This window comes from Amia ocellicauda, chromosome 3 (genome assembly GCF_036373705.1).
Source record: "Amia ocellicauda isolate fAmiCal2 chromosome 3, fAmiCal2.hap1, whole genome shotgun sequence".
Taxonomy (NCBI): Eukaryota; Metazoa; Chordata; class Actinopteri; order Amiiformes; family Amiidae; genus Amia; species Amia ocellicauda.
The window spans coordinates 31,264,639-31,285,389 of NC_089852.1; the positions used below are offsets into that span (position 1 = coordinate 31,264,639).

The 20,751-nt window shown below is 42.2% G+C and overlaps 2 protein-coding genes across 5 annotated transcripts; one reads left to right on the forward strand and one right to left on the reverse strand.

Annotated features, from left to right (window-relative positions):
- Nucleotides 1-154: 154 nt before the first annotated feature.
- Nucleotides 155-9,470, reverse strand: rnf169 (ring finger protein 169). Of its 4 annotated transcripts, none has more exons than XM_066699088.1 (8): nt 9,065-9,470; nt 7,471-7,547; nt 7,192-7,323; nt 6,472-6,552; nt 5,316-5,417; nt 4,452-4,561; nt 3,874-3,973; nt 155-3,434 (listed from the first exon to the last, which is right to left on the reverse strand). In XM_066699088.1, the coding sequence occupies exons 1-8, from the start codon at nt 9,462-9,464 to the stop codon at nt 2,220-2,222; spliced, it is 2,217 nt and encodes a 738-aa protein (XP_066555185.1). In that variant the 5' UTR covers nt 9,465-9,470; the 3' UTR covers nt 155-2,219. The 4 variants fall into 4 exon arrangements, with proteins under 4 accessions (XP_066555185.1, XP_066555184.1, XP_066555187.1 ...); XM_066699087.1 differs by having other exon boundaries at nt 6,424-6,552; XM_066699090.1 differs by lacking the exon at nt 9,065-9,470 and adding an exon at nt 7,802-7,976 and having other exon boundaries at nt 6,424-6,552.
- A 1,306-nt stretch (nt 9,471-10,776) lies between these two features.
- Nucleotides 10,777-20,148, forward strand: chrdl2 (chordin-like 2). Its single transcript, XM_066699093.1, has 11 exons — nt 10,777-11,065; nt 12,221-12,333; nt 13,335-13,428; nt 13,914-14,059; nt 14,385-14,478; nt 14,926-14,990; nt 15,405-15,573; nt 16,374-16,562; nt 16,728-16,892; nt 17,250-17,342; nt 19,189-20,148. The coding sequence occupies exons 1-11, from the start codon at nt 10,990-10,992 to the stop codon at nt 19,320-19,322; spliced, it is 1,338 nt and encodes a 445-aa protein (XP_066555190.1). The 5' UTR covers nt 10,777-10,989; the 3' UTR covers nt 19,323-20,148.
- Nucleotides 20,149-20,751: the final 603 nt, after the last annotated feature.

The window sequence follows — 20,751 nt, forward strand, 5'->3', positions numbered from 1 at the left end:
GCGGTAGTGTTCAATTTGTTGGCAAGATGTTGTTTTAATGGTAAGGTAGGTAGGTCCAACTAAGATAAATTACAATAGAAAAAATTCAGCGGATAGGACAAATTATTTTCAAGAACTCGTGTTTCAGAACTAAAAAAAAAAAATCTGAATATGACTAAAGAATAAAAAAGGCAAGATTAACAAGAGCTACAGAAGTTTCAAATAAAAGACCAGAAAAAAAGTAAATTTTCTGACACATGCAAACAGAAAACTCACGCTTTTTTGGCACTATCTGCAAAGCTTTATCCTCTACAACTTAAACCCCATTTGCTCTCTCTTTATATATATATATATATATATATATATATATATATACACACACACACACATACATATATACATACATACATACATACATACACACAAACACACACACATATATATATATAGATTTATATATTTACATAAGAATATGCAAGTATTTACACTCAACTTTTATAAAGCTCTTATTTGGCAGATGAAAAACAATTCTATTTAGTAAAATACAGATTTACAAAGACAATCAAGATTTCTTAATTTAAAAAGAAAGAAAAGGGTGACAATTTGAATGGCGTAAAATAAAATTCCTTAGTAATACTGTCTTGACAAGATACGAGTAAAGGTGTAACAGGCAGCAGCAAAGATTTCTTTGTGGAAAATGATTCCGTTTTTGCTTAACTCATATGCATTGCACAGGACTGAACAGAAGACATAATGATTGAAGACTGAGCTCAATCAACGTGTGTATTGCCCGGGCAAACAAAGTGACCCTGCCTCACAACAGACAAGAGTTTGTGACATGTTTTAAATGCTATCATTTTATCACAAACTTTTCTAAAGTACTGATGTAGTAGTGTTGGGTTTGTAAAACAAAGGGCTAAACAAAACTAAATGGGGGTGTGGAGGATGGGAACGTGCTTAGCAATTCCAGCATTTTGAAGGTGCTGCCATATACTCTGGATTTGTGTGAGGGAGGACAGGTAAAGGGACATTTAACAGTAACATCCTGCCAAAATTTTGAAATATTAAATACATATGAAAATAGCATTTTTAAATATATTTTCTACATACACCATTAACCTGATTCTGCACCACAGTATCACTATTTCAGTACCAACTTTTTTTTTTTTTTTTTTTAAATCGGGTTTGCTTTGCTTGAACCCAAAACAGACCATGTTCTATTTTTTAACAGATGCAAAGATGCAGATCCAAGGACAATGGCATGTTTGTGCACACATCTCTGAAACAATAATATTGCATTGCATATTTTTTGTCTAGCCGATTTATTAATTTATACTCAAATTTTACTATTTATTAAGTTCTATATTAATAGGGTACTACAATTGTAGAGAAAAAAAATCAAATGAGAACTTAACAAGATTTCTAACCAAGGCAATGAGAAGATGAGCTGCAGATTATTTCAGTTTTGTTCATCAGCCACATTCCCTGTTCAGTTTTAGTAGGTTATTGAACAAAAAAAACATTTAGGAGTTTATTTTTCTTTTGGAAGTCTTTTTAAGCTCGGTGGCAAGAGCAAGAACTTATAGCACCCAAAGAGTTCTTCAGATTGCTGGAAGATCAGACAAGAACCCACAAGCTTTCTTTATGCATGCATGCATTTCACCCCGGGAATGAGAGCATTTCTTAGTCCCTCTGCCACAGAAGTAAGAGTCTGAATGGAAGGTTCATGGAAAGAGTCTGAATGGAAAAGTTAGTCCAGTTTGTTACATTATCATCAACTATGTCAAGGACACATCCGACTTTCTCTATCTCTCTCTCAATCGAAAATGCAGATAGCAGGGTCTGAAGGGACCCTACAGTTGAATTGTGTAAATGTATAGTGTTATAATTAGTAAAAAGGAACAACTTGTTAAGTATTTTTTGTGCTGTGGGATCTCAACAGCTTTTTGCAAGGCTGATTCCACACAGCCAACACAGACACATTTAAACATTTCTATGCAAACGTAATTTCCTAACTCTGGACCACTTGTTACAAGCTACGTTCTCTGTGAGCCACCTGCAGCATGACAGAAAGCGCATCCCATAGCATACAAAATGTTGCACCGGAGCAAGTAAGAGTCAAAAAACGCAGGAGTTAGAAACGCAATATAAAAAAAGTGTTAAAAACAAATCTGTGGGCCGACGGGAACGAAAACAGAAACCACACGGCAGCCTCATCTTAACGGCTGTGGGCACGGCGCTCATTTCCTCCTGGAGACGCGTCCCGATCTGCGTGGGCTGTGCTCCAACCGGGCTTCCAGGGAGGCCCAGGACCGCAGTAGGTACTTGTCAGGGGTGCCCTTGCGCCTGTCCACCCTCTGCCTCTCCATATCAAACTGCCTCTGCAGCCTCAATGCCAGTCTGCGGTCCTCCTCCTCCTGCCGCTGCCGCTGTCCATCCAGGCAGTTCAAGTCAGAGTCGGGCGGGCCGTCGTCCCGGCTGGAGGGCCTTGGCTTTTTCAAGGTCCGTCCGGGCTCTTCCAAGTGTTTTGTCTTCTGGCTCCTCTTCATGCCCCTCCTTGAGGTAGGTCTGCTTTTCACCACGCCGCTGCTGTTGGACTCTTGTGGTTCAGCTGGCTTGGGGGGGCAGGGCTTGGATTCCTTGCTTTTCTTCTCTTGTGAATTTCTCTCGCGCCCGCTCGCTGTGCTCGGTGCTGTTTTCCCCGCACCCCCTGCCTCGGCTCGCTGCTCGCCGCCCAGGTCCTGCAGCCTGGGTTTCACCGCTGCCACAGCCCCGCAGGGCTGGGCCACGACGAGGGTCTGGGCTCTTGCTGGTCGATCCCCACTGCTGGAGTCTTCGAAAATCAGCCTGCGCTTGTTGCTAGCCAAGGCTTTGCCCTTCTCCTGGGCCTGGGCCTGGGCAGCAGCAGGGCGGCGGCAGTCTTGAACGGATTTCGTCTCCAGGGCAGCCACTTGACACGACTTGCTCTGCTTCCCCTCTGCTGGGTTTGGCCTAGCCAGGGGGAAATCCTCAGGCAGGGAGCTGGTGATGGTGCCCTTGGACGATGCTGCCACCTTGGTGCTCAGCCGGTCCATCTCGATCTGCTTCCACTTCTGCAGGATGGTGGGGCTGGCCTCGTAGCTGGTGGGCTTCTGCAAGCTGTGGCTGAGGTTGCGCGGCGTGGACTTGACGATGGTGGGCTCCAGCACCCTCCCGTCCGGCAGCCTCTTGGGTGGCGTGCAGGGCGAGCACACGATGGGCTTGAAGTGGTTCAGCTCCTCCGAGATGCTGTCATTGCTCTCAGGGCTGATTGATCGCTCCTGCTTGGCTGATGGAGTACCAAGGGCAGGCAGGACACCCCCCACTCCCAGACGGCTGCTCTGCCTCCGGTCGGGAATCAGGATGGGCGCGGAGAACGAGCGGCTGTTTTCCGAGGACAGTAGGATCCCGGCGTTGGAACTGTGCGCTACATTAGTCTGTGGAGATAGAAGAGGGGGTTGGGACACACACACACACCTCAGTGAACATTGGGAGACCACTGTTGTTACCAGACCACCCAAAAACGTGAAAAACTATTCTAGAATAGTCATTACATAGCATCCCAATGAATTTAGGACGTCCGGATTAAAGATGGCCTGCTAGCCAAAATCTTTGTTGCTCCTTGTGACGGGACGTTACGATTTATTCTGTGAAGTCACCACAGAACAGTTCTACTTTCTTTTTTAGTTTTTTTCGGTGAGCATGCACACAACTAAAATTAACCCAGACGAGACAAGGCACAGTTACAATATAACATTTTGTTAAGAGATATAATTTGTATGTTTTTTTTACTTTTTTTTTTTGCCCTCGTTTTGATCTTCTGTACCCACGCAAAAGCTCTAGTACTTCAGAGTTGAAGAGCACAGTTGGGAGTACCTTGGCCATAGCAGCCACTCGTGAAGGACAGCCACCCTTCCCTCTGCCTTCTTCTGTGTCTGTGCAGCTCCGGCTCCTCTGCACCACATGGTTCTGCGCTCTGATGAAGAGGAGGAGGAAAATGTTTTAAATCAAATCAAGGGAAATTGGAAAGCATTGTCTTAAGCAGGGCTTCAATATGTATATGGAGGACAGCAGGAGCCACATATCTATATATACCTAATTTATATCACGTGTGTTGGGGGGGGGGTGTTGCGAGTGGTTAAGCTCTGGGAAAAACTGACAGAGAATTTAAGCCCTGGTCTTAACACAGAACAGACTCTGAAAGCTGAGGGAGCACTCGCTGCATATGGCATAGGCTCTGTTCACCGGTAATTCAATCAATTTGCAGTGGTACTGGTCTTACTGTTTAAAAAAACATGAACTGCAAGGTTCTGGAAGGTTTCATAATGAGAAAGTAACGAATGCGAGACTACAGCCCCGCAGAGTGCTGTGTGGCAGCCATTCTACTACAGTGTGATTTTGCAAAGGCCTTTTTCACAAACTGGTTTAAAAAACAAACGAACAACTGAACAAACCTTTTGCTGCAGGCTGCTGAACTCCTGGTTCTTCTAACAAATGCAGACAAGTGCCTCGTCCTTCCCCCGATCGGCTCCTCGTTCTCCGAGTCCGACAACACCAGAACTACCTGGAGACAGAAAAGAAAATGCAGAACTTGTACAGAAACAGCACAGAATCACAGGCCACCACTACAAAAACATCTTAAAACAAGCTGCATTTTTAAAATGTTATTAATTCGACAAGATGTCTTATGTTATGCCTTGTTCAGTTTCTTCACAGGCAAATGCCACTGAAGGATGTGCGGATCATGACCTCAGGATGAGGTAATTTAACTCAGAGGTTCCCAAACTGGGGTACACGGCCCACAAGGGGTCCGGGAGGGGGTGCTAGGGGGTCCATGGCAACCCCCCCCCCCCCGTGTATAAATGCGGTCTGGTACTCCAGCGAAAATACGATTTATTAATACAGTCTTCACTATCAATTTTAAGTTAACGAATTGCCTACTTGCTAAATTTGCATGCTTAAGTAATATATCAACTTCCAGGGACATTTTACAGGAATTCAAAATGCTGTAACACAAGACGTTTAGCTTTTTAAACACTATATTGATAAGGTTTGTTTTTCAAACAACTCTAACTAGAGAAAATACCGTCAGCATCCCCCTCCCCCCGATCTCGTAAGTTTTTACTGTCAGCACCCCCTCCACCGCCGTCCTTTGGTAGGTGGGGGTACTCAGCCAAAATCTGGGCAGCAAAGGGGTCCCTGGGTCAAAAAAGTTTGGCAACCCCTGACTGAACTAACTTTCGGTGTCATGGCAGCTTTGTCTTTCAGGGTTAAGAGCTACAACTCCTGCCCTGTTGGCTGCTCTGGGCCTTACTTACAGGCTCCTGTGTGAGGTGCAGAGGCCCCAGACCCTCCCGCCTGCGCTGCAGCCTCACTTTCTTCTTCTCCTCATCCTCGGTGTCCGATAACAGCAAGACAAACTGATGAGACAAGAGACCACGTGAAGGACGGACGTATGTAAGAAAATATAAAAACTGAAAACGATGGCTTCAGAAATTATCCAAGTATTATTTTTTCTAGGGATATTTTTATATAAGCTGTGGGCATAACCCTCCTGTGGCAGCCATCTCCCCTGGCCCTTATTTGGCTGTTGGGTTAGAGCAGAGGTTCCCAAACGTTTTGGCTGGCGCCCCCCCTATACATTTGGGTCACAGCTCAAGTTAAAAACAAGTCGTTTCCTATGACTCACTGACATTGTGGAGCTGCAAGTTATTCTTATGTATTTATTTTACTGTAATTATCGCCTCACACAAACTGAGGTGGTTTGAAACTACCAATTAGCAGCTCACAGACGGTGCTACGCGACAATCCTCTATTCTGATTGGCCATGACTGGATATGGAAGAATCCAATAACCGAGAACTGATTTCCACTCGTGAGTCATGACCATAGTTTGTTTTTAATGTAAGTGTGGAAAAGGTAGTTTCACTGAGATAGGTCAATGCAAAATAAATCAGTTTATCCAATGCGATTTTAGGAGGGCGGCAATGAACGGTTGTCAGATCCCCTGGTGGACTTTGTGAGTCTAGTCTTGACTTTTTACCAGTTTAACTCTTTACCCATGCCCACCCATAGAGGGCATTGCGCCCCCCCAAGGGGGTGTGCCTCACAGTTTGGGAACACAAGTTTAATTCCTCATTGTCAGCCAATCAGAAACACAGGCAAAAGCTTCCAGACATTTAAATGGCAGTGCTCAAATGTGTGTTTTTAGTTCGGTTCACAACCAGGCTTTTTGTTATGGTACAGGTGTGTATTTTAAGCCATTGGTGCTTTTCTTTCATTTAGTATTTTGACAATCTTTATTGTTTTTTTTTTTTATCTTTCTTTATCCAACTCATTCCAGACCACCTCTTGCCCAAGCAGAGTCTACCTTTTCCCTCTAGTCTTGAAAATATTTGACTGGATCCCAAATGAGCAAACGACTCACTGTGGGAACTTGATGCAAGGTGTACACTGAGCAGGGGGAGTGACTCACAGGCTTCAGCATTGCGCAGTCCTCCTTTTTCTGATTGGGCTGCATTTTGTTTCTCTCATTGTTCTCGATGCCCACCGCCACCTCAGCACAAGAGAACAGCGTTAACCGCTTACCCACTCTCAACTGTGCTAAGACAAGATTCAAGATAGCTCATGCAAGGACCTATAGCTGACAAAATGAAGCCAACAGGCATTAACAGGTAGAGACCTATCCAACCTTATATATTTTTTAAATTTTTGTCACAATAAAAACATTTTTTCCCCTTAAAACTGCTGAATATTGTGAAAAAAAAAAAATCGACATTTAAGTGCATGGACAACAAAACATGAGCACAATTTAAGGGGGTTTACACTTCCTATAGCCACTGTATATAAATTTGATATATTGATTTTTCATATTTACTTTATAAATTAAGTCCTTGAAACAGGTACCATCATTTTGCATTGGTGCAAAGAAACAAACAGGGTGGGACTGCAACCCAGGTCCTGGAGAACCACAGGATCTTGTTTTTGTTGAAGGAGAGTTCTGAATTAGTGCCTTGAAAATGTTTGTTTGATTACCTTTTTTTTTGGTCTCCACTCTCAGATTATTCAAAGCTCCTTGCAAGAGCTGCAGGACTGCGATACACCAGGATTGGGGCTGCAGACGCCTGGGCTATAGCACATGACAAGCTACTGTAGGAATGAAGTCTACCGTGTGAAAAACACAACAGAGACTTACTGGCTCTTGCTCGTCCGTTCTCTGCAAACACGTTTTCTTCCTCTGATTCTCAAACTGTCTCCGATCATCCTCTAAGATCTTGTGTATCAGCTCCTCTGAAGCCTTTTCCCCTACTTGCTTTTCCTCTTCCAGCTACCCAGGCAGACAAAGTAATAACACGATCATTGAAAACGGTCCTAATGTAATAATATACCAACCTTTCAAAAACTGAATATGAATGGCATTTCTCTCTCTCAATATTTACACATATTGCGTTTGCTCAAATAAGTTTTCTTTTACCTTTTTCATTTGCTTCTCATACTCCTGCCGTATTTCACCTGGCTTACTGAGCTGTACAGGGGATCGGAATATTATTTCTGTGGAAAAAACAAATACAGAACAAAAAAATAAATTAAAACAATGCATATACATCATACTGTGCCTGTCTTCTTAAATAGCTACTTCAGTGTCTGTAGTAAATAATCATTCAATATGCTTTTGCAATGACAGTGTCCCTGCCTTGTTCCCTTAATTATCACCAAACTTGTCTGTAACCTTCATCATCCGCTGCGCGTGAAGAATACATTACAAAATCAAAGCTGTATTATTTCGGCATACCAAAGATACTTACAGAATGTAGATGTGAAACACCAAGTGCTTCCAGTACTGTAGCTTTATTTAAAAAAAAAAACTACAGGTACTATAACTTAGAACCCATACAAGTTTGAAAAAATGACCAAGAAAAAAACAACAAAAACACAAACATTTACTATAGAAATTGTGGGCTGGCAAGCTGTAGTGTCCATATGTTGCTTTACCTTTAAATGTAAACATATGTAAACAGATCTCAGTTCTCAAGCTGCTGATTCCACAGGCTCCACCCACCCATGGAAAGTACATGTCAGGGCTAGTTACACACTGTGGACAGATCTGCCCGGGCAAATCCAGCTGAGAAAAATCAAGAGGTTTTCGAGCTAGATCCAGAGGGATTTAATTTGGTATCAGGGGAAATTAGTCTAGAGAGAAGGGTAGGGCCGTTATATTTTTTAAAGGGTTATTTTGTTTTACAGTTCTACAAATCATGTAACGGCACACCCCAGCAGCCACTGGACATGCCGCAAATGTAGAGGCTGGTGCTTGAAATATGGTTTACTGAAAGTTCGTTTTTGTAATTTTACAGATTTGACAACGCTGGGAAATACAGACACGGATCTTGTCCTTTCGGGTGTGCACTGACCCTGCTTGACTGAGGCACTGCAGCATTGCAAAGTTGAAGCATTCCTGACTTGAACCTATAGACTAGAGTTTGATGAATGAATGACAGCGGCAATACCATGATACAAAAACACACCGGAAAAATAAAGTATTTCATTTTATTTTGGAGTCCTTGATATCTTTTAAACAGTAGTCAGAGAAACTTGTATCAACTGATCATGATTAAAACCGTCTATGTGCGGCATTGGCTGTAGTGCATCTAAAAACCTGTAGCTTCTGGGAATACAGAAGTGATTAGCGATCGCATCCATTGTTACACATCTGGGCTGCTGTCAAAGGCGCCCTGTTACACAAACACATCTGGGCTGCTGTCAAAGTTTCACAAGTGACCAAACTGGATCCGATGTCCAATTGTGATCAGTATTGATTAGTATTAGAGCGCTCCAGAACAGTCTGCAGCCAGGGAAAACACATATTCAGTATCTTACTGTGTATAATGTAAAACTGCTCCCTGACGGCTAGAACTACTGCAGTAAAAGCCGACTAACTGGACTCGTCATATGTGAGTGCGATAGTACAGGCACAGCGCAGTGTATCTCGGTCACAAACACCCTTCCATTCCCGCTGTAACTGAACGTGTATATTAATAAATAACTGGATCTGACAGCGACTGCCATACCGTTCTCCCCGGCCTCTCCCTCCCTCGTCTCCATCCTGCGCTGGCAGCGCTCCGGGTGGCTCCGCAGCACCATCTCCCACAGCTCCGTGTTGACGAGGCGGTTCTCCCGGGCCTGCCGGCGGGCCCAGCTGGACACCCGCAGCCGGCAGAGCGGACAGCACAGGCTGGACAGCTCCACGGTCCGCTTGAAGCACGGGAGACACACCGAGTGCCGGCAGGGCATCGTTACCGGCTCCAGGAAAATCTCCAAGCACACCGGACAGCGGGCCTCCTCGAGCGTTAAGAGCCGCGCAGTCGCCGCCGCTTCCTTAGCGGCCTCCGCCGGCCTGGCTTTGCTTCTCTGGGCCCTTTCTCTGGGCCTCAGTCCACTGGAGGACTTGGCGGAGCTCAGCGCCGCCATCTTTGTTTTTCGCGTCTCTCCCAGCCTGTAATTTTGAAAGCAGACTCCGCCCCGTGTGGCAGACGTAACAGAAAACATATATGTATTGTTTTGTTTTTTAAGTGATATAATTGTATTAAGCAGAGAAAAACAAAAAGACATGTAATCATTTGCAGATTTGACCATAATGCTTTTGAATATTGGCACTTCCATTTGTTTCCCCATCAAACTTTAATAAAACTTGATAAACAATCCCAATGCAGTGGTTTGGATTTGGGAATTGATTACATTAAAGTAAGTTTGAATATTTGCGATGGTTTCTAGCTGTTATACTTACATTTCCCTAATTTGCACCTAAACACATGTATTATTATTATTATTATTATTATTATTATTATTATTATTATTATTATTATTATGAATAATAATCATCATCATCAATAGCTCCGAGAGTATTTAAGATTATAATTTTCTACATGATAATCCCTTTATAATAGTTCCAAAAGGAAAATACAAAGTGGTACAAGTCATGTCCCCTACAAGACTGTAGTGTGGTGCACTGTGGTAAAAATACAGTAAGGCGTAGTGTATATCTCCTTAATGTTATAATCCTGTATATGCTAATCATATACATCATCATATCACTGTTTTATCATCATATTTTACCATCATTCACTTTTCATCGTTGTAGTTTGATGCCAACACAGATTGACAGGTAATAATAATAATAATAATAATAATAATAATAATAATAATAATAATAATAATAATAAAGAGCTTGCCAGATAACAATACTCTGCATGATCTCAGACTAATAGATTTATGACCTCAGAAATCACCAGACTCTTCCGGTTGGTGTCCACACTTTGTAACTGTGTCATACTCCTACTACAGGTTATTGACCTCTAATAAACTCTTACAGAAGTAAGATTCGGTCCCACCTTATTTGTTAATTCTTACACTTAAGTTGAGATGACCAATTAGCCCCACTGTGACATGTTACAGTTTACACTCACAGCCCAGGTCTCTGTAGTTGCTGTGTGAAGCTTATGCATCACACACCATCTTGTACTTGAATGGTGAATTCGCCAGGAGTGTGTAAAAGTGTAAAAGGTGTAAAGTGTGCCACTGCTGGGTGTCTGGTGAATGACGTCACTAGATGGAACCACTGAAGTTCACACAAAAGGTCCCATCACCAGAAAATTAGAGTATCAGAAAATGTATTTCCAGTTATATAAACGTGTAATTAACATCAATAACAACAACAACAACAACAATAATAATAATAATAATAATAATAATAATAATAATAATAATAATCAAGCGTCAAGACTGGGATCATTAAGGTAAACGGCAGTTCTGATCTACCCCTGTAGGGGGCATTCGTCTTCAATAGAACTCTACAGTGGGTCTGTGATTTGATGCGGAGTTTCTCACTGGTTTTGCGGTATTTTGCTGTCGCCTTTCAGCCCTTCAGGATATTTGTAGTCATTGGCAACGTTTATAGCTGTATTTGTATTTATTTCTGGGAGGAATCGTCTCAGACATGAAGCACTTTTTCATCTCTGTGAGTCTGGCGTTGTACAATATTCTTGATGCAGAAGCAGTCAGGGCCAACAAAAGTAAGTGGGATCAACAACAGTTGCTAAAAAAGACAGAAAATATAAATATTAGAGGAATTATTATTTTGCAATACTATTTTGTAAATGAAACTGATTTGTTACGCAATTTTGAAGGGTTGTTCAACTTTCTCTTTAAAAGTACTATTTTTGTATATTTAAATTATGTATTAAACAGGATGCAAACCAGATTAATAATGATTTATTTTAACTGGAATTAAGTACCATGAAGTTCTATAGTAATTAGTAAAAAGTGTTTCAAATTATTATTCTTATTATTCTTATTAAGACGACGACTACTACTACTACTACATTTACGTACACTGTATATCTGTACTCTGGATCTCAGTTTTCTTAATTCTCTATAGATTGTGACCTGGGAACATGCAAGTAATTAATGTATTTATTTTCAATTCATACAGTCTATGGAAGGAAAATATATATGATATATATATAACATGAAATTTCTTGTACCTTCACATAACTAAGACCTGCGCCATCACCACTGAAATATAGGCTCTTGATATGAGACAGATATTCATTCATGCCTTAAAGTTTGTTTAAAATATTGTAAATATCACCAAGTCCTAAATATGCATGTGTTAATTTTACCACTAGTAAACAACACGGCACCGTAAATTGCAAAGAAATTGCATAACAACGTGGTTAATAATAGTCTTTATCCGTAACCAATAGACGTTACCTTTTCACCTGGGACAGGTAAACCAGTGCCTCACTGTACACACGTCACCGCAGCATTTCAGTTCACTCATATACCTGAAACAAAGCTCAATGTATGCATGCAATTGTGTGAGGGTGTGTGAGAGAGAGAGAGAGAGAGAGAGAGAGAGAGAGAGAGAGAGAGAGAGAGAGAGAGTGTGTAAGAGAAGGGGGGAAGAGAAATGATCTAATAATTTGAAATTTCACAGGTCCTGGCAAAAATATAATGTTGCTGGGAATGAACATAATCCGAACTTTTGCATAATAATTAAATAAGTGTCACTCACTCGAAGTATCAACGTTGCCAGCACAATTTATGTTTTATTATACTAATATATATATATATATATATATATATATATATATATATATATATATATATATATATATATATAATATTTATTTTTAAAGTATTTTATTTATCCATTCATTTTGTAGTCTCTGGCACATTTTGCACTTTCAAAGAAAAGAGATACAATCCAGGAGACACCTGGCATCCCTATCTGGAGCCTTATGGATTGATGTTCTGCATGCGTTGCACATGCACTGAGGTATATTCTCCTCCTCCTCCTCCTCCTCCTCCTCCTCCACATTCTTCTTCCTCCTCTTCTTCATCTTAATTTTCTTAACCTTTTCCTTCATCTTTTGCATATACTGTCAGATCCACTTGCCAGCTGCAAGATGCATGCCTGTACTTTCACACCCACTACCTACAGGGATCTTAAATAAATACTTCTGATGCTCTCAGAATTTCAACATATGTCTGAGATCGTTTACTGAAGTACATGCTACCAGACTGTTGAAATAGCTGTTTACGTGATCTTGTTGAAAAACTGTCTGGGCTTTTCCCAGGAGGTGGTGCTGTTCTGCTTTACAATGGGTTATATAGGCCAGTTTCTGCACTATTTATGTAAACATGATGATATTTGCACTTTGTGTTGTTTAATTGTTTCCCAGATGGCCCAGAATTACTGGAGGTATCCCTGTGTTTTTGATTGCACACTTCCTTGACATGAACTGAGTTCTGCAGTAGCCAACAGAATAAATCATCATCATTTTATTTTATGTTGTGCAATTCAGGACATCTCACATTAAACTTGCTGCAAAACACAATGCATGAAAAACTTAACTATAAATATAAATATACCAATATATATGTATATATATACATACAGTTAGGTCCATAAATATTTGGACAGTGAAACAATTGTCATCATTTTGACTCTGTAGGCCACCACAATGCATTTGAAAGGAAATAATCAATGTGTTTTAAGTGTAGACTTTCATCTTTCATGAAATTGGGTGAACAGAGTAGGAATTACAAGCATTTTTATATGTGGTCCCCCCAATTTTAGGGGCTCAAAAGAAATTTGACAAACTAACAAAATCATGAATAAAAATTGTGAGTTTCAATACTTGATTGCAAATTCTTAAGTAATTGAATGATGACAATTGTGTCACTGTCCAAATATTAATGGACCTATTTGTATATATATATATTTAAAATGTGAATATAAAGGTTTGGAGCCAATGTGTAATTGTTCTCTTCTAGACCGGCCATGTGAACTGTAACACTATAAAGTGCCCCGTCCTCAGATGTGAGAATCCAGTGACTGACTCTCAGCAGTGCTGCCCCAGGTGTGCAGGTGATGTGCATTATATTTTACTAGTTCTGAGAAGAGTTACCTGTACTGTCAGAACCACTTCCCTGCTGCAAGATGCATGCCCAGTCAGAGTTCACATTCAGATTTGTTTATTGGAGTTAATTGTTATGGTATAATATTGTTGTGCTGTACTGCTGTGCATTGTGAGCCAGTGTGCCAGGCTTTGTGGTTTGGACTGAGCCTGAAAATGGCTATCCGTGGGACCCTAACATGTTTAGTTGAGCTGGGAAGGAGGACTTCCATTATTACATTCATAATAAGTAGCAGATATCCTGGGATCCTTCAAGAAACAGCTGGTTGAAACCTGTGGATCAGTTAGCAGTTAGCAATTAGCAGTGGAACAGAATGAGCTGGGATGGGCATCCTCTCGCTCAGAATCATTCTTCTTCTGTTTGGTTTATGTGTTTCGGGAGGATACTTAAACAAATATTTTTTTTATTATGTTAATTCCCCTTGAACATGTAAAGTGGAGCCCAGGAGCCCAGCAGGCCTGAGGGCCCCTGTGAAATCCTGCCAGTACAACGGGAGCCTCTACCAGCCTGGCGAGACCTTCTCCAATGACGAGCTCTTTCCTTCCCGCCAGCCCAATCAGTGTGTGATGTGTAGCTGCTCGGTAAGAAGAGCACCTCGGCCACTGTGCCACCCACCTGCACCTGACCCTTCCTTCAGGACCCTCTCATGATTCTTTCACAACTATTTACACAAAGGGTCATGGAAGTCCAAAATGAAGGCTCCCCACCATCTTGTGGAATTTGGTTGAAACTGGTTCAACGTCTTATTAGCAACGCTTCCAAATGAGCCACATGGGTCAATCAATCTTCCTCTATTCCTCCAGCCAATTAAATACTTCAGTCTGGTTGCCGAGAGTTCACATCACAGGCCACAGCGGTTATAGCAGGACTTCATATTGCAGTGCTTTTTTTTGTTTTTTGTTATAGAACGGGAACATCTTCTGTGCTCTGAAGACTTGTTTGAAGCTTACCTGCACATCTCCTGTGTTCCTACCAGACACCTGCTGTCCAGTGTGCACAGGTTGATATAATGACTTAAACAGATATGTGCTGGTTTAAAAATACACCTTTTGCTTCAAGAAGGGGTAGGTGATTAATTAGGTGCTATCTAGAAGGACACACTTTATTTGATCGGTGTGCTGAAATGGCTTGAGCATGAGGTGTTATGGGTTTTCTTTTAAATGTTTTGTCTCTCCTTTATGTTTCTCTGACAGTCTCTGTTATTACAGCTGGCTTTCGTGAAGGTATCTTGAATTGAGTCAGGCCTTAGTGTGCCTGCATGCTGTCTAGATGCTGAATTTCACATAAATTAGTATTTGGGAAATATTCAAAGTCAAGCTTAAGATGTGGGCAGGACTGAGGATACTGTGGTTTCAGAGCGGCTGCACAGGTGTTTGTGGTGTTTGCTGTTTATAACTGTCTCTCTCTCCCTCTCCCTCTCCCTCTCCTTCTCATGCATTTTTTTCAGATGCTGCTGTGAATGCCAACTCGGCCTCCACTGAGGATGGCGGGCAGCAGCTTAACCGAGGCGTAGTATGTGCTCATTCCTCGCTTTGGTTGTTTTCAGTAGTTGACCACGAAAGCAGTCTCTGTGTTTAACCGTAATAACAAAAACATTTAAAGAAAAACACATATCTGGTCTCAGCTAGTATGAGGAAGAATGTGCCAGGGCAGTTTAATTGAAGCCACACACACACACACACACACACACACACACACACACACACACAAAAGTCAATTTTTTTAATATTTTGTTTTATAAGGTTAAACAAATTATAATACTACTATGAATAATTTGGTGGCATAGTTTAAGCATTCTCAGCAGCATTGCCCACCTACCTTGAATGTAAACTTACCTCAGGTCTTAATGTCAGGCCCCCAGTGCAACCGAGAAATGTGCTTCCTAATGTAATGACTGAGCGTCTGTTTATGCCTTTTAAATGGAAGAGGCATTCACAGGACCAGTGTTCCCAGGAGCTTGTGAAAGGCAGAGCATTGCGTGCCACACCGGCCACAGCGAGGAGCGCAGCCCGGGGCATCAACCTGCAGGGCTTCAGGCACAGAGGGGCCGCAGGGACCACAGTGAAGATCGTGCTGCAGAAGAAACACAAGAGAGGTGAGCAGCAGCTTGCAAGCACTGTGCAGATGTAGCACAGGAGCCTGTTGAGTTGACATCACTCCTGCAGACATGGAAGCATGTACTAATATCCCCCTGTCAGTGGGACTGTTTTTTGTGTGTTGTGTAGTGCAGTGTAGTGTAGTGTATGTATAATTGTGCAGTGCAGTGCAGGGTAGCAGAGTGTTGAGTGCTTCAGTATAGTGTAGTGCAGAAGTTGGAGTTGCCTTATTTGATCAAGAACACAAAACCAGGCAAAGGGCTCCAGAACATTACAGTGTTGTGCAACTCAGGGACAGAATCCAGCTGCTTAAAGAGACATGTTGGATAATGACTAATTCATCAAACAGCTGAGAGCCCAGATGTTAGAAGTTATCTGTTGTGAAAGACTTAGAAGGCCCTGTACCCCCAATGTTCGTCAGCGCCATTATTGACAGCACTTGAGTGATGCATCCTGATTCGGAGAGTGCTGTAAAGGGGCTCATCCAGGGAGGAGTGGGGCTGAAGGCCACGGGGGATAGAGGTGCGACACCTGCCCGGCTCAGAGCTTTAAAACAGCAGAAACAGTACAGACCAGAGGGGGCAGTGGGACCCAAGGCACTGGTCTGGCAGCTGCAGGAACTCGGTGATCCCAGATTCAAATTCTACTCCGTTTCTGAACGTTCTCAGGGAGTGAGTCGGCTTGTACTACTGCTAACAAGGGAGTTTGCTCCAGAACACCCCCCTCCCCCACCCTGTCTCTCTCTCTTTTCCTCTGTGTTCTCTCAGTCAGTCTTATGGTAGACCTGTGTTCCCAACAGCCTGTGTGTACAATGGGAAGACCTACTCCCACGGCGATGTGTGGCACCCAGTGCTGGGCAGGGTGCTGGAATGTATCCTGTGCACGTGCAGGGATGGTGTGCAGGAGTGCCAGCGCATCACCTGTCCCAGCCAGTACCCCTGCCAGCACCCCAAGAAGACCGAAGGACAGTGCTGCAAAAGATGCCCAGGTAGGTGTATTATTGGGACTATGTGTGTATGTCTTATTGTGTGCATGTGTGTGATGTGTGTGTGATGATGTCTGACTGTGAGTGAGTACATTTGAAACAAACGCATCACAGCGCCAGGAACTGCTGTGTTGATGTTGTATTTTCTTTCCCTTTCTTTCACCCCAGAACTGAATGAAGAATCCAGTAGCACCCAGTGCCACCAGGGAAAGGGCAACAGCGACCTCGTGCTGTATAAAGTGGAGTCTGGCAGCGACACCGCCGTCAGGAAAATCGCTGTAGACAGAGAAGGGGCAGTGGAGATTGAGGTTCATGTGTGGAAAACAGTAGAAGGCAAGTGGGGATTGCACATAGAGGTGTGAATGAGGTCAGGTGAGAAAATAGGCTGTGGATAATGTGATAATATTAATCCACACTGACACTGACAGCAAAGAAGAGCAAGGTGTTCTTTCAGAAATGTGTAAATAGATGGGCAGTACCATGACACATATGGGCAATTGGAAGCCATCTTTAATTTGTGGCCCAGAGAACATTATTTTCCTCCCTGTTATGTAGTTATTATGTAGAACTCTGAATAACATCTTCTCAGTAAGGAGAGAAATTAAGTAATCTATACTCTTTTAGGATGTGTTGTTATGTTGTGTTGATTGCGTATTTGTGAAAAGGAGCTTTTTCACTTAATGTCCCCAGGGGTGCTGCACTTAATGGACACAGAGAAGCTGCCCAGGAAAGAAGTCACAGAGCACCCGGGGAACTTCGTCTTCCTGACCCGACTGGACGAGGGTAGGCAGGCACATTTGTGACTAACAACGACAGATTGATTTGCCTTCTTGTGTTGCGTTAGTCTGCAGGTGCATTGTAGAGCGTTTGTGATGGGAATCAATGTGTGTGTGTATATGTTAATGAGCTGGGTAACGGAGGCACTGCAGGCTGGGTTTCAGCGAAGAAGAAACACCGCTCTGGCTGTTCTCTGGGTTATGAAAGTTTATCTACATAGTTGTTAAGATAATCTTGATGTTCAATGCTCTATCAGTCCTGCATTTGTTTTACTTTATATTGAGAATATTTGCTCCCTATATAGTACATTAGTGCTGTCTAACTACAGCCAGTCAGTCAATCAATCAATCAATCAGATTATTGGTCTCCTAAAGCTGTAATGTGAACAGAGTAAATGTAATTGAATACCTACATATTATACTGTTACATATGCATTCTTTGAACCGTGCTAAGGTAGAACTGCACTCACAAAACCAACAATATACTGTATATATTTTTAGTTTTTCGCCGCAGTCACTATCCCTACAGAGGGAACAAGAATGTATAAAACGCTCTAATAGTGAAGAAGTTATGAGGACACAGTTGGCAAATTATTTTAAATTCATACCATCTCAGCCAAGTCCTAGCCCTGTTGAAGAGGCCCTTCAATCTGCTATGACATCAACCCTCTCTAAAATTGTAGTAAAGTCTGAGAGATTTTTTTTAATTTTTAATTTATTTTTCTTGGAATTGCTTCTTGCAATGGTGCATTTCAAGACCTCTGCGTGTCCCCTGTGCCAGCCAGGAACCAGTCACTTTTTTTCTAATCTCTTCATCCAGAACATGAAACTGAAAAAATGTGTTTCAGTTTGCACACACGTACCATTGCATCAATCACAACAGCTCTGCATGGTTTGAAACCATACATACAAATGGGGTTCCCCCTCATACATCTCATAGCTGCCCAGTATACCCCTAGAATAATTCTACTATATTGAGACTGAATATGAAAGACTGCGTGAAAATGTAATATTGCATCCATGAATTCCAACGAGACACACCTACACTGTTTGCATGAGAACTGTAGCACACCTCTTAGGAGGTTGAGGCCTGGTACTCTTCTCTGCACACCCTGACAGCAGCTCTTAACTTAATTACAGCTCTCTTTCTAACCCTACCCCTGACCCAGAGACTTCCATTAACACTGGAACATATTTGGCATGTTCAAAACGCAGGAGCCAATGGGAGATGTGGGAGATTAGTTAGGGAGATTGGGAAGATATAGGACATAGATGAAATTGGGGAGACTGGGGAGATTGGAGAGAATGGGAGATATGGGAGATGAGAAATGGGAGATGGGTGAGATGGAGAGGCAATGGGCAGTTTCAGAGAGCAGCTGTGTGGCACTGCCTGGCGCTCAGACCAGCTGGTCACAGCAGCTGTCACCGGGATACAAAGCCACTTTAGAGAAGTTACACAAGTACATCGAGGACATGACTCATCAGCAGGAACCTGCTGCACGGCTGGTGAGAACATGAGCCCCTTCAGCAGGGAAAGAGGACAGCATTGAGAACAATTTCACGCTAAGGCATTGGAGGGGGAAAAGAAAGAGCTTCCGATTGTCCAGCTGTAAGAACCCAGCGCCAAGAGATTCGAGGTCCTGAGGACGTGCTCAGCCGTGGTATACGGGATCTTTGATGCGATCCACCTGCCGCTAAGTTCCATACAGCCCCCTCTGTTTCCAATAGACTGCCTCAGGCTCGTTTGAATAATTTGTAGGCATGCCTGAAGTCTCTTGTGTGATAACACTAATAAAGTGTTTGTTGTTGTTTTGTGTTTGTATTGCTTACCCCCCTTTATTATTTTTATTTAGAGAACTGGAGAAAGTTCAAGGAGACAGAAGGCCAAAGAACGGGATTCACAGAAAGCAGAACATGTGATGGCGGCATTATGGAGGTGGTGAAGTTTTTGAATCCAGAGCAGTCACACAGTCTGTGTGCCTCCTAAATCTCTTCAAGGGACTGCACCCCTGGTAACTTGAGAAGCACTTCCTGGAGTCAATCAGCTGGTCAGAAACCTCTGTGCAGCAGAGACCTGTTGCACATCGACCCTTTATTTCATGAGGCAGTCTTTATAAAAACAAAACACAGCATCTTTAAGCACTTTAGTAAAGTATGAGGAGATGCTGAATACAAAAATGTAGACATCAAAATTATATGAAGATTTACTTTTCTTCTTTTTCTTTTTTTATTGTTCATATTATTAATATTATTATTTGTTGCTTGGAACTCCAGAAGGATAATATGTAAAGTGTTGTACCGAGAGTCCATTACAGATGTAAGATGCGCTATTTCAATCCCTCAGACCCTCCCTGTGTAGTCGGTGTGGATTTTTAAGATCAGAGCCTCTTTCGGACAAAAACAAATGCTTGTCAGGTGAAGTGATAGTTTATTCTCTGCGTTCGTAGGCTGTTGTGATTTTAATGGTGTGTTAAGATACTGTCCAACTGGCAGTGAGATGCCTCATATATAATGGAGAATAGAAAGAGCACGGCTAAGATGTTAGGTTTCCTGGAGCCAGGAAATGTAAGACTAAGGAAACTCTGACCAGAATATGGTTAACAGTCTCCCAGCAGGACACTTAACAGATAGAGAGCTGATAGAGAGGTCGTAATATGTACCTTCTGCTTCCCTTTCATGAACTCCAAATGCATTAAAACAATGACATGATGTGCACAAGCCATATATATATATATATATATATATATATATATATATCATGGATTGAGGACCATTATTGTGAATACAAAACAGTGTAATACTGAGATTTTATATTAAAGCAATGTTTTTAAAATATATATTTTGTACTTATTTCACACGTTTTCACAGGTTCCCGAAGCAAAGGAAATAATCCCCTCCCCATCTGCAAATAAGATGCTTAGCGCATAATTCTTTGCTGTTGCTGGTCTAAATCTGATATTGAAATCTTGAGGAAAAAAGTTGTTTTTAAGGAGTAAGTCCCATTACTGTTTAGGAATGGTTGTGTTTGTTTCCATGAGTATCAGCTGTACTGCAGTTCACTAGGAGTGGTTGGTGAAGATGTTCATGTGTTGCTATGCCAGTCAAGCAGCTTTTGCAAAGGTTGCTGTAGAGGGTTGTGGTGATACACAGGTTACTGTTGTCAGTTGTAGTGATGTCAACATGAATACTCTCTGTTGCCAAGACTCAATTACTAATCTTTGCCAGAGCAGTTGGGACATCAGTCTAGGCTGTGGACTTAGTACCTCATAGGTACCTCAGAGCTCTGCATGACTTTTCTCTGGAAACGATTGTTAATATTGTCTTCTACAGGCTGCTCCTGCTGAATTCCATCAAACAAGGGAATTTATTTGGCTGTTTCTCACTATCTTTGCCAGTAATTTGTATTCAAGTGTCAA